Source organism: Daphnia carinata, chromosome 3 (assembly GCF_022539665.2).
Source record: "Daphnia carinata strain CSIRO-1 chromosome 3, CSIRO_AGI_Dcar_HiC_V3, whole genome shotgun sequence".
NCBI classification, from domain to species: Eukaryota; Metazoa; Arthropoda; class Branchiopoda; order Diplostraca; family Daphniidae; genus Daphnia; species Daphnia carinata.
This window is the reverse complement of record NC_081333.1, coordinates 3,015,619-3,036,735: the sequence shown is the minus strand read 5'-3', so window position 1 is coordinate 3,036,735 and position 21,117 is coordinate 3,015,619. Positions and strand designations below refer to the sequence as shown.

The window sequence follows — 21,117 nt, the reverse complement described above, 5'->3', positions numbered from 1 at the left end:
AGGTCTTCATGGAGAACGTCCTATGACGCAGACGATACTCAGCCAAGCGCGAAAAAATCGATTGCTTCAATATCGATAGTAGCAGCTGACTGTTTGTTGACAACAGGGCAATCTCACGTGTTTAGCTAGAAGTGGCAAAAACCCTAATACTTAAATCACGTCCTTTGCCGTTTTTGTCATTGTTTTAAAATCTGTTGTGTAATTTCATTCATTTTGAAACAATTGCATATTCTATATAAAAGTATCATTTGCCACTGCAGGTAAGCTTCACAGCATAGAACAAAGTGCCCTTACTGTTCTTATCTTTTTGCATATCAGATAATGGAGTTGACGGCTTTGACTTTAAACTGCTGGGGCATTGCTGGAGTTTCGAAAGATCGCAAGATTCGCATAGATGCAATAGCAAACCATCTGCAATCAGGATGTTATGATTTTGTGTTCTTGCAAGAGGTCTGGGTAGAAGAAGATTTCCAACTGATAGCCAACAAGGTGGTGAATGTCATGCCCTACAGTCACTACTTTCACAGTGGGGTCATTGGTGGTGGAGTTTGTATTCTCTCAAAAGCCAAGATTGTGGATGTTTACTTCCATGCTTGGAGCCTTAATGGGTACATCCACAAAATTCAGCATGGGGACTGGTTTGGAGGGAAAGGTGTTGGTCTGTGCACAGTTATTTACCATGGTCTGAAAATTAATCTTTATGTAACTCATGTAAGTTTGTAATTCAGTTTAGTTTGAGTGTAGCCTACTATTAAAATTTTTCTCAGTTACATGCAGAATACAACCCGGCAAGTGATGAATACCATGCCCACCGGGTAGTACAAGCCTTTGAAACATCACAAATGATACGCTACACGCGGAACAAAGCTGACGTTTGTATCCTTGGCGGTGATTTAAATACTGAGCCAGGAAGTCTTGCCTACCGACTTATTTGCGACCATACCTCATTGCAAGATTTGTATCTTACCACTGGAAAGGTACTAGTATTTTAATTGTATGGATTAAATTTTAACTTGAACAATATAATTCTTATTTTCATTTACAGCCGGACTCTGAAGGTACGACTAGTGAAACACCAGCCAACTCGTATACAGCGATAGAAAGCCTGAATACCTGTCCTAATGGCAAACGCATCGATTTCATCATGGGTAGTTCAAGAGAAGGCCTACATATTGAGACAGTTAATGTCAACATTCCACTTCCATCTCGCATTCCTGGCTATTCCTTTAGTTACTCAGACCATGAAGCAGTTTGTGCCAAATTTAGAATTGTGGAAAACCAGCCTAATGTTGCCGATGAAAGCCGGAGCAAAGAATTGTCCATCTGGTCATTGAAGGAAGCTTTACAGGTGTGTGATTCTGCGCTTAGGAATCTCTCCAATGACAGACGGAACTATTGGCTGGCCTTTGGTCTATTTATCGTTCTGTTAGCGACTCTTCCTTTTTCCCACGATGGCTCACGCATTGTTCACTACACCTTGACAGTCACCCATTTGTTCATGACTCTAGTCGCCGTTTTTTGCCTTATCATGGCCACCCTTTGGAACCGGATCGAGTTACACGGCATTCTGGCAGGGAAACTCGCCATTATGACTCGATTAAAATTCCTCGAAAATTTATAACACCATATTTGATAACGTGATATTTTATAGAAATAATTTAGCATACGATGTTAAGAGCTTTCAAATTCGTATTCGAAAAAAAAAAGAAATAGAGCTTTTTATCAGTAGATGGCTCTGTTACTTGTTGCATTCAAACATCCCCTTTTGAGACAAATGGCGCATGGCAGTTGGTGTTTCGCTTGGAGGAGGGCGGTTCTTTTCTCGTGTCGAAGGTAAAGGAGATACAGTGCTGTGTGCTGCATAGTGGCATCGAGTGCGAATTCCAACTAGATATATATAATACCTCTTTTTGTGGCTATATTTCATATCAGTTGGGAAATGATAGAACAACTGCAGAAAGAAAACTCACCTGATTAAAAAACAAACAGTAAAAGTCTATCTTTTCTGGGATTTCTGAGCTGTTCTTTTTTTTTAACTACAACAGCCTAAGGTAATTTTATCCCCAAGTGGCGTTATGCAGTTCGACAGTGAAGGCTAAACTGGAAGACATTTTAAAACTGGAAATCCCGTTTTACAGTTTGGATGTTTGTGTTTACGTCGGCGTGTGAGTCAACCCGTTGTTCAAATTTTGTTTACATGAAATAGTGAAAGGTTTAAGAACCAGCTGCATCTCTGCACCTTTTCTGCGCGCCATTAAAGCGATACCAATGGGAACTTTTGGCATGATCAGTCGACTAAGCGGTAACGTTCACAAACAAACATTTGAATTCAAAAATTTAGACTCTACTCATAGACTCTTCGTTTCGTGTCGTCTTTTTTATTCTCTTTCAAAACAATACGCCATTATAATCTTAAATGCATTCAGCTTTGATTATTTCCGTCACGTTTCTCTGTTGTGTTATTCAATATTGACTGAGTTCATCCTTGGATTCTATTAATCCATCCTTTGTGCTAGAAAACAAATCCTAATATTTTAATATGTTGAATGGCCGACCTCGGTAGTAGACATGCTATTGATGGCTTTCTGGTAAGGGCTGCACGTTTTCCGGTCTTTTTCCTTTATTCTTTTCCGTTTCTCTTCCGTATTGTGCATGTACAGTAATATACTAGTGTACAGAACTACAGTTTGTACAAGTAAGATCTTTGGTGCGTTTCGTGAAGAGAAAATTATTGACCGGCGGTCGACGCTTGCGCTCTCCAACAATTTTCTCTGCGTGGGGGTTTTCCTCAGAAGCAAAACGGGGGTTAGAAACATCAGAAGGAAAAAGAATAAGGAACACTACTCGACTGGTGTGCTTCACTTTTTCCTTCTCATTTCAAGGGAGAATCGAAGACGACAACGACGGCAGATGCCGGGTGTCGTCACCCTGCCCTATCACCGCCGCCTGTTGCTGAACAAGAAAGAACTCGAGAATATTAAAGAGGGGCATTGTTTGTTTTTTTCTTGCTGTTATTGAAGAACACTAACGGATCCAATGTTCCTAGGATATTTGCATAGTGATTGTGTTTGATGCTAGTGGGCGTGATTTAGTTTCCTTTTTGTCCTTCAATTCGGTTATTTTTGTTCTTGTAGTCGATTGGTGCGATGATTTTTGTGCGTTTGGAGCCGAATGGAAACGCAAAAAGTCCTCCCTGTACTTCTAGTTCTCCTTCTTCTCCCACTTGATCGGATAATTTGATGATAACTATCCGAGTTGTGATGTGATATGCGAGTTACAGAGGAGGAGGACGACCGGACGTCGGGCGCCACCGAGGCGGCCGAATGTGTGGAACTTCGTGCCATCCGGATCCAGGTGACTGGACAGCGTTTTTGCAGCAACCGGGTCTCGACGGCGAAATACAACGCCCTCTCCTTCCTACCTTGCTTCCTCTTTGAGCAATTTCGACGCTACTCCAACTGCTTTTTCCTATTCATCGCCCTACTCCAGGTAAATCAAAACATTCATTTTACCTTTATTTCCAGTTGAAAAGCATGTATTACAAATCGGCCGCAATCCTATTTGATGGTGAAATGTCCTGTGGCGTAGCAGATGATGGGAAATTGATCGTGTAGTTTGTCTGAGCCGCGTTAACAGGAAAATGTAGGCCCTACCAAGTGTCGCACACCTTAATCTCATTGATTTTTTGGGAGGAGACGGCGAGGCGTACCGTGTACACCCCTACTCGAAAGCCAATCATGTCAAAGTTGCACGCTCTAAAATCGTTTCACCATTTTCCTCAGTGCAAGTTTCTTGCAAAGAAATGGGAAGCTAGGGGCAAGTTTATAGCCGTCCTGGAAAATCAATGCGTATTAGCCTTGTTGCTGTAGAGCGGTAGCCATGTATGAAGTCTATTTGTTTTAGAGACTATTGAGAAAGAAGACAAGAGTTTCTGAGAAAATAAGTTCACTTTCTTTCTTAATGTCCTACACGTAACCGCCCCATTTTGTTGGAGTGCAAGGAACCCTTTCGCGTTTTCTTGGAATGGGATGATTCTTCTAGTGGAAAGCCTAATTGCGACACTAATGACCAAGTGAAGGGGAAAACCGCACTTTGAAATGGGTTGGGGTAAGAAAAGAAAAAGCAATATGTCTTTTTTGCTTTGTCACAGGGTTTTGAGGAGAGAGAGAATCTTGTCCGATTTTTTTTTTTCTTGGTTGGTTTGAACCATCAGACGAGAATCGTGTTGGCAAGGAAAACACAATGGCCAAATTCTTTTTTGGGAACTTTCAGCTGAATGCGTCCAAATTTCCGTCGTCCTCTACTACACGGCGTGACCTATCTGATTGATCTATGTCTGGCTATGCCCAACTTTTATTTTGGTATATATTTTCTGCTTCCTGGTATTTTGTTCTTTTCCATATTTGATCTTCTTGCACAGCGGCACCCTTTTATCTGACCCGTTTTTTTTCTTCTTTGTTTTGATTTTTCTCGTATGTTTTGGTTCGTCGTATGGCAGCAAATTCCCGATGTTTCACCGACGGGTCGATACACGACGCTCGTTCCATTGCTGTTCATCCTAGCCGTGTCGGCCACTAAGGAAATTGTCGAAGATGTCGTAAGTGTATATTATGTTGAAATAGGAAGCATTTTTAAATAATATTTACATTTTTGTAACGTTGAACAGAAACGACATAAAGCTGACCAGGAGACCAATAAAAGGCAGGTGGAAGTCTTGCGTGATGGCCAATGGCTCTGGTTAGCTTGGCAGCAAATTAATGTCGGAGATGTCGTCAGAGTCAGAGCGGGGGCGTTTTTCCCAGCTGATTTAATCTTGATTTCCTCAAGGTATGTATTGTTTTATTGTATTTATTGTTTGTGCGTGAGGTAGGTCACTAATCCTACATTGACCTATTGTACGGATGTTTGGCACAGTGAGCCACATTCGTTGTGCTATATCGAGACGGCCAATTTGGACGGTGAAACCAACTTGAAGATCCGCCAAGCTTTGCCGACAACGGCCAAACTGTTGAGCGTATCAGCTCTGAAGGATTTGCAAGGCATTCTCCACTGCGAACTACCCAATCGTCACTTGTACGAATTCAATGGCACGCTCCGACTCGCCAAATATGAGCCGCTTGCCTTAGGTATCGTTGCTGAGCTACTTATGTGCGATCGCCTTTTTTTTCTATATATATCCCTTGACGCAGATACTCGTTTATAATAGTAAATGACGTTTGGGTTGTTTAGGTCCGGATCAATTGCTACAGAGAGGAGCCCGGCTTCAAAACACCAAATGGGCAACCGGAATCGTCCTCTATACCGGCCATGAGACCAAACTATTGCAAAATTCATCTGCAGCCGCGCCGTTAAAAGTTGAATGGATGACATTTTCATTTGTGATTCATTGAAAATAATCAGTTGCTTCGATTTTTTTTTCTTTTTTGCGGGCGGACGCAATCTGTAGAGATCGACTGTAGATCAAGCGGCCAATATGCAAATCTTGTTACTGTTTTTCTTGCTGGTTATGCTCGCATTACTGGCTTCCAGTTTCAATGAGTTTTGGGCCTCCTATTTTGGCTTCTCACATTGGTACATTGGATTAGAAGGTAAACACAAATTACAAAACCTTAAAACTAGTAACATCCTTTGTTCAGCTAACAGTTGTACCCCGTTCGCTTATGGACTGCTTTGCTTAATTAACTTCAAAGAAATTATGATTACCAAGCTTCATTTCATCGGTTTGTGATTGATGGAATCGCATGTCTTTTTTTTTTCTCTATCCAGATTTACCAACTGCCAACTTCGGCTACAATTTATTGACGTACATCATTCTTTTTAACAACCTCATCCCCATTTCCTTGCAAGTCACGATCGAAGTGGTGCGGTTTTTTCAGGTCGGACACAGTCTGTTCAAAATGTTTGTTCTGCTGTTAGCTCTCAAATAAGATTACTCATGTCCAATTTCTCTTGTAGGCCACATTCATCAACAATGATTTGGAAATGTACCACGTAGCGACGAACACGCCGGCGTGTGCCCGAACTTCTAATTTGAACGAGGAACTCGGACAAGTTAAATACGTTTTCACTGACAAGACGGGCACGTTGACGCAAAATATAATGGAGTTTCAGCAGTGCTCAGTGGGTGGTACTATCTACTCGGCCAAAAACGATGTGGTCGTCAACAGTTCGGGCATGGCTTCATCAATGATCCAGGATTTGACGGCCAAACATTCGAACGCCCCCTACATCCGAGAGTTCCTTACCCTTTTGGCTGTCTGTCACACGGTCATACCCGAAAAGGATGAAACCAATCCGAACATCCTACACTATCACGCTGCTTCTCCAGGTCTTTAATCAATTTATAAGCAGCACCCTAGATGCTCATGTTCTCACTTATCGTGATTGGTTTTATGTGGGAATTGCTAATCTCCCCCCGTCTTACATTCTCCGTTCGTGACTTTTTCCTTTTTCTTTTTATTAGATGAAAGAGCTCTGATTCAAGGAGCCGCCCGTTTAGGATGGGTCCTGTCGTCACGCACACCAGAAACACTCACGGTACGTTGTATGGCATTGATTTTTTGCCTTGTATTACGACGCCAGTGATGCATCACATGATGATTAATGCCTGGGGCTTTCGATTGCGATAGATCACAGCCGAGGGTATGGAACATCGTTACCAACTCCTTCACATCCTCGAGTTCAGCAGCGACCGTAAACGCATGTCGGTCATTGTCCGGACGCCTTCCGGAAAGATAAAGCTCTTTTGCAAAGGAGCCGATACCGTCATTTATGAGCGATTAGGCAACGTCGTCCCTACCGGCCCTCAACAACACCAACAATACATCAGACAGGTATCCGGTCAGATTCGATTCCTTTTTTTTTTTTTCTTTATGCTTAATGTTTCGAAACAGGTGACAACAAGCCATTTGGAATCGTTCGCCCGTGAAGGCCTGCGCACCCTGTGCTGCGCAGTGGCCGAGATCCCTCACGACATTTACGAAGAATGGAAGCACACGTACCACAGAGCGTCCACTTCGATGCAGAATCGAGAGGAGAAATTGTCGGATGCGGCCAACCTCATTGAGAACAATTTGGTCCTGCTTGGCGCTACGGCCATTGAAGACAAATTGCAAGAAGAGGTTAGCGGGATATCCCTTTCCTTTTGTTTGGATACAAAATTTTTTATCAAGTTTTCTACTTGTCGACTAGGTTCCGGAAACAATTGAAGCATTACTAGAGGCGGACATCCGCCTTTGGATGTTGACGGGTGACAAGCAGGAAACGGCCATTAATATCGGACACGCGTGTCGCCTTCTGAATTCGAACATGGAATTATTGGTCATGAATGAGGATTCGCTCGATGTAAGTCGACACGCTTAAACCGGTTCGTTCCGGCTTTTGACTTTTATTGTTTTACCTTTTTATTGCAGGGGACCAGGGAAGTCATTGGTCGGTGGTTGAGCACCCGATCTGAAGGTAGTTCACCCCTCAGCATCACGATGGCCTCATCGGCCGCCCTGGTCGTCGACGGCCAGACGCTGAAGTACGCCATGAGCTGCGATTTGAAGAAAGATTTCCTTCAACTGTGCCTGCAGTGTCGGGCAGTTATTTGCTGCCGTGTTACGCCCAGTCAGAAGGCCGAGATTGTCGAGGCCGTGACAGTTGAGACGCAAGCCGTGACGCTGGCCATCGGCGACGGTGCCAATGATGTGGCCATGATCCAAAAGGCCCACGTCGGAGTCGGCATCTCCGGAATGGAGGGCTTGCAAGCGGCCTGCGCTTCGGATTACTCCATCGCCCAGTTCCGCTTCCTACGGCGGCTACTCCTCGTCCACGGCGCCTCCAACTACTACCGCATGTGCCGTCTCATTCTCTACTCGTTCTACAAGAACATTACCCTCTACGTCATTGAACTTTGGTTCGCCCATTACTCTGCCTGGTCGGGGCAGATCCTCTTTGAGCGATGGACCATCGGTCTCTACAATGTACTATTCACAGCTGCACCACCTTTAGCTCTGGGACTTTTTGACCGCCGATGCACCGCCGAGGTTTCCTACAGATACCCTCAGCTCTACAAACCTTCCCAAACTGCCCAACATTTCAATGTCAAGGTCTTTTGGTACTGGATGTTGAAAGGTAAGTCAGCGTTTCGTATTGCCACACGATCGAGTTGTAATTCTGGCTTTGGCACAGCTCTGCTTCATTCCGTGTTGCTGTTTTGGCTACCGTTGATGGCCTTTGGCGAGGATATTGTGTGGTCTAACGGCAAAGATGGTGGCTATCTGATACTGGGCAATGCTGTGTACACTTACGTGGTGGTCACAGTGTGTCTGAAAGCGGCCCTGGAAACCTCGTCATGGACGTGGCTTTCTTTATTGGCCATCGGGGGATCTGTTTTGACCTGGTTCCTCTTTTTGGCTTTTTACAGGTAAAACCTTTGCATTAACTGTATTTCTTTTTTATCGTCATGTTTATTTGTATCGGTTTCTACAGTCATTTCTGGCCGAGTTTACCCATTGCTGCCAACATGGCCGGCATGTCACACATGCTCATGTCTTCGCCAGTATTTTGGTTCGGGTTGATCCTGGCCCCAGTCACTGCCCTACTTTCCGATTTTTCCATCAAAACGTATTCGTTCACATAATTTATTTTTTAAAAAACATAATCATTATTCATCAATTGCGATACAGGTTTTGGAACACAATGTTCAAGTCATTCACTGACCAAGTATGCGAAAGAGAGATAAACCTACAGCGATCCGAATCGGGGAAGCTGTTGGATAGTCAGCGGAGGGACTCAAGGACCAAGTAATTATTAAATGCATTTTTTTTTTTTTATTCATTCGTCCCTTTCCAACACGTTCGTTTATGCAGATTGGTGGAGACAGCCCGATTGATGCGCAGCGTCCGCAATGTTTTCCGACGGCCGCACACTTCATCGGATGGAGCTCGCGGCCAAACGGAACTCGAACTTTCTCGTAATCTTCCTCATTTTTCTGAACAAATTCTTTAAAAAATTAACAACTTTACGACTTAAGCGCTATTTGTTTCGTTTTTGTACAAAGTAACCTCGATAAAATTTTTCTTTTTTTTTTCCTTTTTTTTTTAAGTTAATACAGATAACCATTGTTCACTATACAGTTTGTTTGTGTGTGTGTTTGTCTTGTTGTTTCTATCTCATTTCCAGACGGATACGCTTTCTCACAAGAAGAGCACGGAGCGGTACGGCAAGGAGATATGGTTCGAGCCTACGACACCACTTTGCCTTCGAGGTTTATGGACAAACTGTAAAAGAAAGTAAACACAACAAAGAGGGGGAAATCAACCAAAGTAAACACCCGCTTATCTCACATCCGGAAGAAGAAAAAAAAAGGGGGCCCAACAGATGGACAAATTTGCATAGGACAACAAAAAAAAAAAGGAAGTTCCCAGTTTGTCGAGCCGGCTTCTTCTTGATCTGTTCGTATTTATTACCCACATTTTCGGAACAAAAAAAGTAAGTTCAAAGCGATGGAAAGACCACCCGCATTTCATTTCATTTTGGTGTGCGCCCGTTAGCCTCGGCTTCATGTTGTGTATCTCTTTAAACTTCCTCGTCGATGTGAAGCGGGGACATCCGGAGTTGAATGTTCGAGATTGGGAATGTTTCATTTTATTCGTTTTCCACGCCATCTGTGTTAACTGTGAAAATATCTCTTTACATGTCGTCGAAATTTTTTTTATCTCCTTGTGTTTGGTTTGTCCTTTTTGGCCCTAGTCACAATTCTTGTTCCTTACTACACACACACTTTTAGGTACCCACGATCGGCTGATGTGATGGCCACGCAAGTATTAGATTTTCACCGATACATTTAACTTTCAACAAATTCTAGTCAACATGAATTTCCTGATTAATTAATAAAAATTTGTCCGTATTTATTATCCTGTCAATTATTGTGGTGGAAATGGGAAGGATGGGTGGGGTTTAAGTGTTTATAAGTGTGTTATCTGCCTTTTGTTTCTTGCCAATTCAAATTGCGGCTCACGTTTCTTTTTCGTCGTATTTTCCTTCCTGCGGACATAGTTATTCACCTCCGTGTGCCGTTTCTATTTGTCTTCCTGCCCAACACTTTATTCTTATCGCGGGTCCTCACTTTCACCTTTCTCATTGACTTCTTTGTTTGTTATGTTGAATCATTTTTTATCAGCCTATCTTTCCCTGTGGTCGCTCTACATCTTCGTTTTCTATCGACCTGCTCTTTCAATCTTCGATATACTGTTGTCATTATCATATTATTAATGTGTATGGCTGAAAAATCCGGTGTCACGTTTTCCATTACAGATTGAACAAAGTGGTAGGAAGACTTTCGAGATGGCTTCGGAGTTGAGTTCGAGAACCACCTAGTTGTGTGCAAAAGAAATGAATTTATCTTGAATTCCAGAAGTTTCAGGTGCCACAACGGATTTCACACAATATGGTTAAAATTCCATTTCCAACATCTGGAGTAAGTCCCTTTTAATTTTCTTTGCAATATTTCAGTTTGATGTGTAGATTATGTTGAGAGCTTCGTGTGATAATTGGGCAGATTGCTCTTAGCATCAAAAGAGAAACTTATACTGAATTTAGCCAGGTAGGAATGTCGTATTCGCTTCCGCTTTCGGTGGATTCTTAAAATTGCAGGAACGAATAGGAAATGAAATACTTCAAGCATGATGTAAAAGTATTCATAATGAACGTGACGTACCTGTCTTTGCAACAGCGGAACTTACTGGGCAAGTCACTTTTTTTCTTATTCCTCTTTATTGTAACAATGTTTCTAGATTATTCTTTGGCCATTTCGTTCATTTTGTTGCCTAACGTGAAAATTGATTCCAAAGTCCAAAATGACTCAATTCCTTAAGATAAATCACATATTTCAATGCTATAATGTAATGTTTATTTGTATGGCGTCATTGTGGAGACGTCTTGGAATTCTTCTGAGAATTTCAATATCTGGTTGTGTGGAAAACAAACAGAAAACAATTAAGACAATCGCTAATCTATAGTTTTCTCGACACTTCCGTAAGAATATCCTAAGACAGATGAATGAAATTTTTTGTAATTTCTCACATTTTTAGTGTATGGATTCACATGACGAAATGCTGCTTCGTGAAGATAAGAATAACGTTGGACGTATAATAGACAGGACCATTGATGGCTTGTTCAGTTCCAGCAAGGTACGTTCATGGCACAGACATTTCAGGCTTTCGTGCCGACTCCTCCCTTCTAAAGATTTTTTTTAAATAAGCGTAACTGACTAAGTAAAACTAAAAAATAATACGTCATGACTAACGCAGCCAGACGAAACATTACCGTTTCAGAGGTTGAATTAGATCGTAAGAATGTGATTGGTCGAAGCAGAAAAGCCATCATTTTTGGGGGTACGTTTGGAGGCAGTATTCAAGTGGCCATAAAGCGAGTGATGACTTCAGATTTGCATTCTTACTGGGAAAAGAGAACACTTGACGAGTGTTTCAACAAACTAGCAGCATTAGATCATCCAAACGTTGTAAAAATGATAGGTATCTACGATGACGACAACTTTCGGTAAGAAAAAGAACATTCATTTCTTAAATATTGCATACGTCATATTAATTGTTGTTATTCGTATTCCAAAGGTATCACGTCATGGACTTGTGCATTGCAAGTGTTTTTGATTACTGCTGCAACACGTACAAGGGAGAAGTGCCTAGCCAAGCGGATGGCCTTTTCCAGATGATCAGCGGATTACATTATATCCATTCACAGGGATTCATTCATCGTAGTATCAAGCCAGAAAACGCTCTCATTTCACTGTCGATTCAAATTAAAATATCAGATTTCGGATTGACAATGCCCATATCCGCTAGCGCTAGTTTCTCCATGAGTAGTAGTCAGAAGACGTCGCTGGAAATGCAAGCACCTGAAATCCTTCAAAGTGATGATGAGGATTCCAGTGTAGAGAAAAGTGATGCCAGACATAATGTAGCCAGCGATACGTTCTCGCTCGGGTGTCTGTTGTACAGTTTTCTAACTAAAGGAGATCATCCTTTCCTCAGTGGAGGATCGCGGCATTTTGTCGCTCTCAACATCATCGAAGGGAAATACAACTTGGCTTGTAAGTTCCTTCTTACTTTCGTAAATGAGTTTGCAGAGATAAATGGTTTCGTTTGTATTTGCAGCTTTAGGAGAACAACATTTTGCTGTGGCCATCATCGAAAACATGATCAAAAGAGAACCACATGAACGAATGAAATTGGATGAGGCGTTAACGTTGCTAAAGCCCCATATTTCTCGTGCTTAAATAATTTTTCGTTGCTAGTTAAATTTGTGGACTTGCATTATTTGCAAATACATTTTTATAATGAATATAGGGGGTGTAACTCAGTGGTAGAGTGCTCGCTTCGCATGCGAGAAGTCTGGAGTTCAATCCTCCACTCCTCCATGGAATTATATATCAACCGATCGTATCGGAATGTAACATTTCCGGTCTTCGTCTTTTAATTTTCCATATTACTGGCATTCGGACATGTCTGAAGGAATGAAATCTCAGATTTCAAAATGTTGAAATAACTTTCTGACAAAAAGAAAAATGTCATCGCCTCAGTAATTGGATCCATCTTGTAATCATTGATAATCAGACGGAATACATATTTGGTCCTCATAGGCCTTGAACACAAGATTTCTGCGTGAAAAGCGATCACTCTACTCCCGAGCCATAGCTTCTTTACTGAAATGTTCTTGAGTTCCTTAGTTATTAGGGTTTCTCTAGCACACAAGCATTTCATTTCCGTTTCATTCCCACATCCGTGAACAATCCAGTTATGTTGCATTTTCAAATCACAGCCCCATTCATGGGTAAAACCCGAGGCATATTTTCTAGTGTTTGAATTTCCTGGATGTGAAGTGTAAAATTTGTTGAAGTAATCGCCATATTGTTCATTTTATTCTGGTGTTACGTGCTTGTTCTCGGTGTTTCTACAAATTCAATTGAATTGCAAGGAGAAAAAAAATGACACTAATGTGGAATAATCCGGTAAAAACTTGATTAAACTGTCTCGTTCTTATGACGTAACTGGTTATCTATTGCAACAGACCATTCCATTCACTGTTAGTTTATCAGAGAAGCAGTCTGTTCCTGGTCGTGATTTTGTTTTCGTTGGTGACGCATTCTACGGAGCTCAAAGGTCCTCAATTTACCTGTGCAAATTGCATCATTTTAATAAAGGAAGATGTGTATAATGAAAACATTTTTACCTTAATGTCTGTAGGTTCTCTATCAGTTTCGTCGAAACAAGTTCCGGGACACGGCTTTTTCAGTTAGAATTTCGTTTTGACCAAAACGAGACAGTCCTTAATTCAAATTTCCCAGTGGGATGCTGGGGCCAAGAGGAACGTCACCCTCTACCACTCTTGATGGGAAGGAAATTCAACATCGAGGTCAAATGCTCGATGGATCGTTTTGTGGTATGAAACCGTAAGTTTACTAACGACTCGATCTTCAACTCACATTTCTTTTAACATTTGCTAGATCATTGTTGATTTCCAGTACCATAGCGAATTTGTATTTCGTTTCGACATGAACAAGGCCGATACATTGATGGTTGAAGGCGACGTATATATTCAGAGTGTTCAAATTAATTAGTGCTGATGTTACTTTCATTGTTGAACTAAAATTTTCAATAGAAATAGGTCATAAATAATCTAAATTCCTGCACTACAATCCTACTAAGCTTAGCTGATACGAGGCAAAACGTACTTGATTGTATCCCATGCATTTTCAAGATGGATGCATGTCTGCTAGCCTCAAATTCTGCGAAACTTACGTCATCCAAGGTCGTCTTCGTCACACCGCCAGGTGGGCGGCATAATCGGTTTTCCATACCTTAGTTCATATCCTTTCGCAGAACAACCACGACTCGCAGCGGTTAAAACGAGTCTGATTCATACAGTTTTCGTCTGCTTTTTGAGTGGAAAGGTTGCTTTCTGATTCACTGATTCATCTGGACGTTCACACCAGCTGTCGTTCCAGTTTTCGTTTTCATTGGTAAATATTACGCTTTAGCTATACAACTAAATGGAGCTAGTGTTCGTAATCAACGCTAAGCTAAGCTGGTGACATTTCTTTCGGATGTTGCCAACGCTATCTCTTCCGGCCAGATAACGATAACATTACTTCCATTCTGTTGCAAACAGACCCACACATTTTTGTGTTCAAATCATAACCTTGGGTGCTGCTTTAACTTCATTTCTTAAGTATTTCGACAGCATTAACAACGTTCATTGTTCATATACTATAGATCGTCTATTCAACACGATGTCCAAAACAATATCTTTGAAGCACCCGGTAATTAAGAAATTTTTAAAATATTTTGCTAAGATCATGTGTTTTTTTTACTTCCAAACGATAATACTTTTCAAGGAAGTACCAGTTGTGCATACTATTACTGATGGGAAGCTTGAGGTTGGAGATAAAGTTGAAGTCAAGGGCGAGCCTCTAGAAAACGCCGTGCGGTATTAACTTTCGAATTTTTCAAATTAAAACACTTTTACTCCTGTTTATTGTTTTCTGTGAATTAACAATCATCTTTAAAATAGATTTTCTATCAACTTTATCGAAAATTCAAGTGAACAATGCATTTTTCATTTGGACTTCCGTTTCAACGAGGAAGAACCTTACAAACGAACTGTGGTTCGCAACACCAATTTCCCTTCTGGTAATTGGGGTGCAGAAGAGCGTGCCGATAATCCGCTTGAAAGAGGAGAACCTTTTAAGCTTCAGATCAAAGTTTTGGAGGATCGTTTTAGTGTAATAAGATAAAACAGATATTGCTCACGCAGCGTTTGAGGATTGCGCAACAATAAAATTGTTTGGATATGTTAATAGGTCGAGCTTAACGACGCCCATCATTTCGATTTCAATCATCGTGTTTCACTCGGCAATGCAGACATAATCAAAATCAAAGGAGATGTCAAGATCAAGTCGGTCAAAATAAAAGAATGCTGATATATTTTATATGTTATGATTTAAAAGTATGATTGCTTTGTTGCTTCTTTAAACCTGCTTCATGTAGTGCATCCTAGTAACGCTTTGGGGAGAGCCTGTTTGTATTTTGACTCCTACATGAGAGACCAATAAATTAGAACACTAGCCGGCAGTTTTAAGTAATAATTGCGAACAAAAAGTTTTAAGATAAGGTTTATGAAATCGTATAAGGTACGCTCTGTAATCAGTTATTACAGTAAAGGTATTTCGTTGGTATTTGCATTGGCAACTCACGCTTTAATGCAGTTTTAGGTTTTGAAAGAATTGATAATTTAACTTAAGGCCATAATATTTTGAATTATTGTTGGGAACAATTAAGAATTTTATCTGTATTTGCTTATGCAAACTACCGACTATGATGATTCAAGATCTGCGTGTTGAATGTGTTCTGTATGCCCGCCACATATACTTGGACGAATTTGATTGGTTAACGAGTAGCCGAAAAAAGCAGACAACTAGACGTCACCAGAGGTGAATACACAACCGAAAGTGAGAGAAGTTTCTCATTTACGTTTGTTTGCCAAAGTGATTGATTATTCTTAGTGTTAATCAAACCAGAGCACAGAGAAGATTGTTTGGAATGTTATAGTAATTTACAGGCATTCTTCATAAACTTCTTATTTGAAGAATGTGGTTAAAGTTTTGGATAATCGCCTTGTCGATTGGCTCACTTGTGATTGCCGAAGACGAAATTAAAAAAGCTGCTGAAGAAACCGGTTCAGATATCGAAGCAGCTGAAGAAGAAATCCAAGATGAATCAGAAACCACTATTGATAAAGTAGAGACTTTCAGTGCTGATATCAATTTCAATTCGTGGAGTGAACTCTATGACTATTTAAAGGAAATTGAAGAAGCCACAAGTGAGACTTCAGAAGATGCAGTTGAACCTGCAGTGCAGCTTCAATTGATGACTGATGGAGATGCCTTGACTTTGGATGGAGAAAACAATGAAGAGGGAGACCCTGTTGTTGTTCATGGGACAATCGGTGAAGTGATACACGAAGTCCCTGCTCCTGATCTTAGTAAAAGTGAAGTACTAATTGGTGATGAGGAAGATGCTCAAAAGCCAGATAAACCTAGGATCATCACTACAAAAGCTGATTGGACTTTTATCCAACATACTTTAAAAAAATTGGATGAAAAAGAGGCTCTTGTAACTATGAAACCTAAGCAAGAAGATGAGATTTCAGATGAAGAGCTTACTGAGGATGAAAGAAAAGGCAAGGAAATCTTTGAAAAGGGGAAACAAATCACCACTTTGACCCGAACTAACCGCAAACTGGCCCACAACTTGTTCGTGGAAGCTGCCGAACTGGGCTACATTCCTGCGAAAGAACGCGTTGCGTGGTCTCAATTGCTGGGATCCAACTCGCTTGAAGAACTTCCTACTGCAAGGAAAACTTTTGAAGAGCTTGCAAATCTTGGGAGACCAGATTCTCAAACGGTAATTACAACGCAATGTCATCATCCATTGTTGATCTTTCTAATTATGGCTTTCAATTAACTATGTTAGGCTATGGGATTTTTATATGCTACTGGTTTAGGTGGCCTGGAACCCAATGGAGCGAAAGCCCTTCTGTACTACACATTCGGTGCTATCGGGGGATCATCTTGGGCTCAAATGGCTTTGGCATACCGTTATTGGTCTGGAATCGGCGTAACGCCTAGTTGTGAGAAAGCTCTGGATTTTTACCGTCGAGTTGCGAATGGAGTGGCTGACGAATTAACTCTCTCGGGTGGCACAGCAGTTCATCGTCTACGTCTGCATGATGAAGCAGAGAATCCAGGTCAATCATCCGGCGTCCTTGATTCCGATCTCATCAGTTATTACCAGCTTCAGGTAAGCTCAATATCTCCTACTTAAGAAAAGCAGTGGTTTATTTTCAGCTTTATGATACCATAGGCAGAAAAAGGAGATGTGAAAGCACAGCTCGGGCTGGGACAACTGCATTATCAGGGAGGTAGAGGTGTGGAGCAGGATCACCAACGAGCGTTGAACTACTTTTTACGGGCCGCCGACGCAGGTGATGCCCATGCTATGGCTTTCCTCGGCAAGGTATGTTATCTAATCTAGTTCATTCTTGTAATGCGAAATACATCTAACTGTTTTTTTCAAACCGCAGATGTATCTGGAAGGAAGTGAAGCTGTACCCCAAGATAATGCTACAGCTTTTCAGTACTTCAAGGCAGCAGCTGAGCGTAACAATCCCGTTGGCCAAGCAGGGCTTGGTTTGATGTACCTGCATGGTCGTCACGTTGAAAAGGACGTTAACAAGGCCTTCCAGTACTTCAATTCGGCCGCTGATAGAGGCTGGGTTGATGGTCATCTCCAACTCGGAAACATGTACCTCGGTATAACAACTGGTAACATTTGATAAGTTCTTGCTCTCAACTTTTCGATGGACGATGACAGCTGGAATGGGTGTCCGTCGTGACTACAAGCTGGCTATTAAGTACTTTAACCTGGCCTCACAGGCTGGCAACACTTTGGCTATTTACCAATTGGCTCAGATGCACGCTGCTGGAACTGGAATGATTCGCTCATGTCACACTGCAGTGGAGGTAAAAACAACATTACGTTTGTTTTCATTTGGAGTTCGTTAATCGTGCAACTTATTCATTTTCGTTTAACTGTACAGCTTTTTAAAAACGTCGTAGAACGAGGCAAATGGGCAGATAAATTAATGGAAGCCTATGCAGATTATCGAGACGGACATGTTAATGAAGCACTGATTAAATATATGCTTCTTTCCGATCTCGGTTACGAAGTGGCCCAGAGCAATACCGCTTTCATCCTAGATCGCAGTAAGTTTCTATTATGAAAAAAAAGCTAGCACTTGTGTAGTACCCTAATCTCTAATTCTAACCGATTTCTTTCAGAGGAAACTGATCTCTTCAACGTGAATGAGACAATGGTTCGGGCCCTCCAATATCTTGGACGAGCAGCTGCTCAGGGTTACGCCCCTGCTCGCGTTCGTCTAGGTGACTACTATTACTATGGCTGGGGTGCCGAAGTAGATTTTGCATCGGCCGCTGTCCACTACCGCATCGCCTCTGACCAATTGCATAGCGCTCAAGCTATGTTTAATCTCGGATATATGCATGAGCAAGGATTAGGAATGAAACAGGTACAGAATTGTTTAATGTGGTCCACATTGCTGCCAATGGTACAATTTTGTTTTTATGTTTAGGATATTCATTTAGCCAAGAGGTTTTATGATATGGCTGCTGAAGCAAGCACAGATGCTAAAGTACCTGTAGCTCTTGCTCTTGCCAAATTGTCAGTTCTCTTTGGGCTTCGATACATGACGGAAAAAGAATGGCAGGATCTAACGCTCTCGCTAGACCCGGCCACCTATTTAGGACCAGATTGGGACTTGTACCTCATTACAACGTTGCTTGGACTACTAGTACTGGTCGTTTACCTGAGGAGACCTCAGCCTTGAGTACGAAAGAAATTGTGTAACATCTTTTTCTTTCTTTTCCTTTTGATTTTGAAAACAACTAAAACCATTGGGGTCATTGTAATATATCGTAACTATTTGTGAATCCGCAAGAGACGAACGGTTGCGGGTCCGGTTCAATAAAATCCAACAGTAAAATCAGGTTTTCATGCAGCTCTCTGAGGATAGAAGAGCAAACTTCACGATTCACAAGAATCCTTTTTCAAAATAAAGCGGAGGAAGAGGTAAGTTTTTTTTTGTTTGTTTTTTTCTTTCGTTTAATCTGTTGCTTGTGGATTGTACATAATAGTGCACCTAAATCTCTCCCCTTCAAAAGGTCTGGAAGATCAGGAATTAACCGAACAGACTCATCATTGAATTGGCATAGGCCATCGGTTTGACATCCGGATGAGGGACGGCCTCATAAGTGGTGAAGTGAGGCTTCATATCCTTGCCATTCATGGTAATGAATGCCCCTTTGTTGCCCATGGTATCACTATGACGAAATAATAGTGAAAAGTTAGTCAACATACAATACGACTGATTTAAACAAAAGGTAATCACCAATAGTTGGGGGCGGAGAAAACGGTGATGCATTTTCCGTCGTGGGCTTCTTCGTAGCCATCCGCTTTGACTTCGTGACTGCGAATTATGTAATCAAGGTGATTGTGCTCCAAAAATCGTGCTGTGACGTCTGGACCGAACTGGATTCCCACACCTGTAATAGCAATGTAAGTTTTTCGTCTTGTTTCCCATGTACTTTTACTATTACCTAATCAAATTCTAACTTACCTCGTTTAGAAGGAGAACGCCCTTTCATCGGCTGAGGATCAGACCATAGCAGTTCGCACATGATCCCTTCTTCCGGTGGCTGACGATTACGATCCGTTGTACGGATGTCTTCCAAGGTTATACCATCCCGGGAAAAAAGCCCGCCATGCATCACCTGAGGTAAACGTATCTTTATTCAAGCTTCACGTTTTAAAACAAGAAGTAACGAAAGTGAAACCTACCAGAACTCGCTGATTGAGGCAATGACACAACGGAAGCCAATTGTAAACTTCCGTGAAAAGTTCAGCCATTTGCGACGAATATTTTGACTTGACTTCGCCTTCAAATCCATACATTTGGTTCATGGTTTGACTTTCGTGGTTACCGCGCGCCATGAAAAAGTGATTAGGATAGAGTAATTTAAATCCAAACAACGTAAAGATGCACTCTACCGAGAAGGAACCTCGATCAACGAAGTCGCCATTAAAAAGCTGTGCAATTTAAATAATTAGCAATGCATCACTGATAATCTGGAAACTGGGACAAAAACTCACGAATGGGTTTTCCGTTGACGGGGCCCCATTGAGCTTGAATATGTTCATGAGATCATAAAATTGCCCATGAATGTCCCCACACACTGTGAACTTGCTGTCCTCAGGTATGGTTACATCAATAAGCGATGGCTGAGCTTTGAACAACTCTGCTACATCTAATAGTATCTGAGAAAAAAAAAGTCATTTTTATGTGCACATGGTAGACATCATTTTCTGATACTTGGAAGGCATATTTTCTGTGGAGTTTCTTTTGATCTTTGTATGCTTCCATGAGTTCTTGCATGAATTCCAATGTGACTTTTCCATTTACCAAATGAGGACCAGTGTAAGTACTTTCAACAGTCATGGAATCAGTATTGATAGATTCCGACACTGATTTCTTTACAGTATCAACAGCGATTGCCCTCTCAAATGCCTGCTGCTTGACAATTTTGTTGCACTCGTTAAACTTCAATTTTGCATCCTTATCATTTGGTCTGGCTTTGAAAACAGTATCATAATCTTTTAGGGCCAATTTGGTTTTCCCCAAAGCCATGTATGATGCAGCTACAAATTGTTCAAAGAAAATGAAGTTCAACATCATATAAAACTATTTCACAACGAAGTGTAGCTACAATACCTCTTCTATAGTAGCCTTTAACATATGTTTTATCCAAGCTGATGGCTTTTGATGCATCTTCTAAGGCATAACCGAAGCATTCTGTCCTTAAATAGGCAAAACTTCTGTTGGCATACAGAACAGCTGAGGTAGGATTGCACTCTATGGCATTAGTGTAGAGCGTTATGGCTTTAACGTAGTTTTGTTCTAAAATGCCAAAAAGTTATTCATAATTACTCACAGTATTCATAAACTTTAAAGATTACTTTTAAAAAATTCATTTCCTTCTTCTTTAAGGGTATCGGCCTTCTCCACATCGGTGTTCTGTTCCATATTTCCTAACAAATTTGATAAAACAACAAATTGATATAATTCTACTGGGGATTCTTTGAAATGGGGGATGGGGGAATCCTGAACGTTGCCAGTTGCGCCAACACCGAAATTTCCGTCACGTGTGTCAAAATCCAAAATGGAAATCAAATTTATATTTCAGTTTTTGAAGGAGCAGAAGCTGGCAAGTTGCTGAACCAAAGGTATGTTCTACTATCGTAAATATCAATAAATACATGTCCTCCAAGTTCAATTGTGCCTTAGAATTTTTTTTATCATTGGGAATTAAATTTTTGTTGAAAGCAAAAAACCTTAAAATTTATCTAAGGTTTTATTTATTGATATTGCTAGTTGTTTGTACTTGGTAGTTTAGAGAGAAGTAGCAGGTTAAATGCA

General features: G+C 41.2%; 7 protein-coding genes and 1 non-coding gene across 10 annotated transcripts; 7 read left to right on the top strand and 1 right to left on the bottom strand.

Moving 5' to 3' along the window:
* The first annotated feature begins 122 nt into the window (after positions 1-122).
* On the top strand, positions 123-1,663 carry LOC130693287 (putative neutral sphingomyelinase). Of its 2 annotated transcripts, XM_057516417.2 has the most exons (4): positions 123-260; positions 319-711; positions 768-977; positions 1,046-1,663. In XM_057516417.2, exons 2-4 carry the CDS (start codon positions 322-324, stop codon positions 1,619-1,621), a joined length of 1,176 nt encoding a protein of 391 aa, XP_057372400.1. In that variant the 5' UTR covers positions 123-260; positions 319-321; the 3' UTR covers positions 1,622-1,663. The 2 variants fall into 2 exon arrangements, with proteins under 2 accessions (XP_057372400.1, XP_057372399.1); XM_057516416.2 differs by lacking the exon at positions 123-260 and having other exon boundaries at positions 288-711.
* Positions 1,664-1,920: 257 nt separating this feature from the next.
* Positions 1,921-9,292, top strand: LOC130693260 (probable phospholipid-transporting ATPase IA). 2 transcript variants are annotated; one of them, XM_059494742.1, is made up of 19 exons: positions 1,921-2,302; positions 3,281-3,489; positions 4,499-4,597; positions 4,667-4,827; positions 4,915-5,126; positions 5,230-5,354; positions 5,447-5,588; positions 5,767-5,876; positions 5,956-6,328; positions 6,464-6,537; positions 6,630-6,833; positions 6,894-7,121; positions 7,192-7,344; positions 7,413-8,118; positions 8,176-8,410; positions 8,476-8,610; positions 8,673-8,789; positions 8,856-8,959; positions 9,169-9,292. In XM_059494742.1, exons 1-19 carry the CDS (start codon positions 2,269-2,271, stop codon positions 9,270-9,272), a joined length of 3,525 nt encoding a protein of 1,174 aa, XP_059350725.1. In that variant the 5' UTR covers positions 1,921-2,268; the 3' UTR covers positions 9,273-9,292. The 2 variants fall into 2 exon arrangements, with proteins under 2 accessions (XP_059350725.1, XP_057372368.1); XM_057516385.2 differs by having other exon boundaries at positions 1,922-2,302; positions 3,135-3,489.
* A 1,976-nt stretch (positions 9,293-11,268) lies between these two features.
* LOC130693302 (serine/threonine-protein kinase/endoribonuclease ire-1-like) lies at positions 11,269-12,348 on the top strand. Its single transcript, XM_057516433.2, has 3 exons — positions 11,269-11,547; positions 11,619-12,097; positions 12,162-12,348. Exons 1-3 carry the CDS (start codon positions 11,285-11,287, stop codon positions 12,281-12,283), a joined length of 864 nt encoding a protein of 287 aa, XP_057372416.1. The 5' UTR covers positions 11,269-11,284; the 3' UTR covers positions 12,284-12,348.
* A 4-nt stretch (positions 12,349-12,352) lies between these two features.
* Trnaa-cgc (transfer RNA alanine (anticodon CGC)) lies at positions 12,353-12,424 on the top strand. The gene has a single exon. It is a non-coding gene; the product is annotated as a tRNA-Ala (tRNA).
* A 98-nt stretch (positions 12,425-12,522) lies between these two features.
* LOC130693325 (32 kDa beta-galactoside-binding lectin-like) lies at positions 12,523-13,682 on the top strand. Its single transcript, XM_057516460.2, has 4 exons — positions 12,523-13,015; positions 13,075-13,166; positions 13,251-13,446; positions 13,511-13,682. The coding sequence occupies exons 1-4, from the start codon at positions 12,992-12,994 to the stop codon at positions 13,622-13,624; spliced, it is 426 nt and encodes a 141-aa protein (XP_057372443.1). The 5' UTR covers positions 12,523-12,991; the 3' UTR covers positions 13,625-13,682.
* A 329-nt stretch (positions 13,683-14,011) lies between these two features.
* On the top strand, positions 14,012-14,998 carry LOC130693322 (galectin-3-like). The gene is made up of 5 exons (XM_057516457.2): positions 14,012-14,026; positions 14,280-14,326; positions 14,402-14,493; positions 14,578-14,788; positions 14,867-14,998. Exons 2-5 carry the CDS (start codon positions 14,297-14,299, stop codon positions 14,984-14,986), a joined length of 453 nt encoding a protein of 150 aa, XP_057372440.1. The 5' UTR covers positions 14,012-14,026; positions 14,280-14,296; the 3' UTR covers positions 14,987-14,998.
* Positions 14,999-15,484: 486 nt separating this feature from the next.
* Positions 15,485-18,494, top strand: LOC130693266 (protein sel-1 homolog 1-like). The gene is made up of 8 exons (XM_057516390.2): positions 15,485-16,469; positions 16,539-16,865; positions 16,929-17,081; positions 17,149-17,377; positions 17,439-17,587; positions 17,665-17,830; positions 17,906-18,153; positions 18,217-18,494. Exons 1-8 carry the CDS (start codon positions 15,654-15,656, stop codon positions 18,469-18,471), a joined length of 2,343 nt encoding a protein of 780 aa, XP_057372373.1. The 5' UTR covers positions 15,485-15,653; the 3' UTR covers positions 18,472-18,494.
* Positions 18,495-18,822: 328 nt separating this feature from the next.
* LOC130693279 (serine/threonine-protein phosphatase 5-like) lies at positions 18,823-20,922 on the bottom strand. The gene is made up of 8 exons (XM_057516407.2): positions 20,658-20,922; positions 20,413-20,598; positions 20,014-20,339; positions 19,794-19,958; positions 19,482-19,730; positions 19,261-19,414; positions 19,033-19,186; positions 18,823-18,964 (listed from the first exon to the last, which is right to left on the bottom strand). Exons 1-8 carry the CDS (start codon positions 20,722-20,724, stop codon positions 18,823-18,825), a joined length of 1,443 nt encoding a protein of 480 aa, XP_057372390.1. The 5' UTR covers positions 20,725-20,922.
* Positions 20,923-21,117: the final 195 nt, after the last annotated feature.

Coding starts and splice junctions, on each gene's coding strand:
- LOC130693302 (XM_057516433.2), top strand. CDS start 11,285: ATGACTAACGCAGCCAGACGAAACATTACCGTTTCAGAGGTTGAATTA. Junction 11,548..11,618: donor TACGATGACGACAACTTTCG/GTAAGAAAAAGA, acceptor CGTATTCCAAAG/GTATCACGTCATGGACTTGT. Junction 12,098..12,161: donor AGGGAAATACAACTTGGCTT/GTAAGTTCCTTC, acceptor TTGTATTTGCAG/CTTTAGGAGAACAACATTTT.
- LOC130693260 (XM_059494742.1), top strand. CDS start 2,269: ATGGGAACTTTTGGCATGATCAGTCGACTAAGCG. Junction 3,490..4,498: donor TATTCATCGCCCTACTCCAG/GTAAATCAAAAC, acceptor GTCGTATGGCAG/CAAATTCCCGATGTTTCACC. Junction 6,538..6,629: donor GCACACCAGAAACACTCACG/GTACGTTGTATG, acceptor CGATTGCGATAG/ATCACAGCCGAGGGTATGGA.
- LOC130693279 (XM_057516407.2), bottom strand. CDS start 20,724: ATGGAACAGAACACCGATGTGGAGAAGGCCGATACCCTTAAAGAAGAA. Junction 19,731..19,793: donor CGTCAACGGAAAACCCATTC/GTGAGTTTTTGT, acceptor TAAATTGCACAG/CTTTTTAATGGCGACTTCGT. Junction 19,415..19,481: donor GCCTCAATCAGCGAGTTCTG/GTAGGTTTCACT, acceptor CGTTTACCTCAG/GTGATGCATGGCGGGCTTTT.
- LOC130693325 (XM_057516460.2), top strand. CDS start 12,992: ATGACACTAATGTGGAATAATCCG. Junction 13,016..13,074: donor CACTAATGTGGAATAATCCG/GTAAAAACTTGA, acceptor CTATTGCAACAG/ACCATTCCATTCACTGTTAG. Junction 13,167..13,250: donor GCATTCTACGGAGCTCAAAG/GTCCTCAATTTA, acceptor TAATGTCTGTAG/GTTCTCTATCAGTTTCGTCG.
- LOC130693322 (XM_057516457.2), top strand. CDS start 14,297: ATGTCCAAAACAATATCTTTGAAGCACCCG. Junction 14,327..14,401: donor CAATATCTTTGAAGCACCCG/GTAATTAAGAAA, acceptor ATACTTTTCAAG/GAAGTACCAGTTGTGCATAC. Junction 14,789..14,866: donor TTTTGGAGGATCGTTTTAGT/GTAATAAGATAA, acceptor ATATGTTAATAG/GTCGAGCTTAACGACGCCCA.
- LOC130693266 (XM_057516390.2), top strand. CDS start 15,654: ATGTGGTTAAAGTTTTGGATAATCGCCTTGTCGATTGGCTCACTTGTG. Junction 16,470..16,538: donor GGAGACCAGATTCTCAAACG/GTAATTACAACG, acceptor TAACTATGTTAG/GCTATGGGATTTTTATATGC. Junction 17,831..17,905: donor CGCTTTCATCCTAGATCGCA/GTAAGTTTCTAT, acceptor GATTTCTTTCAG/AGGAAACTGATCTCTTCAAC.
- LOC130693287 (XM_057516417.2), top strand. CDS start 322: ATGGAGTTGACGGCTTTGACTTTAAACTGCTGGGGCATTGCTGGAGTT. Junction 712..767: donor TTAATCTTTATGTAACTCAT/GTAAGTTTGTAA, acceptor AATTTTTCTCAG/TTACATGCAGAATACAACCC. Junction 978..1,045: donor TGTATCTTACCACTGGAAAG/GTACTAGTATTT, acceptor TTTCATTTACAG/CCGGACTCTGAAGGTACGAC.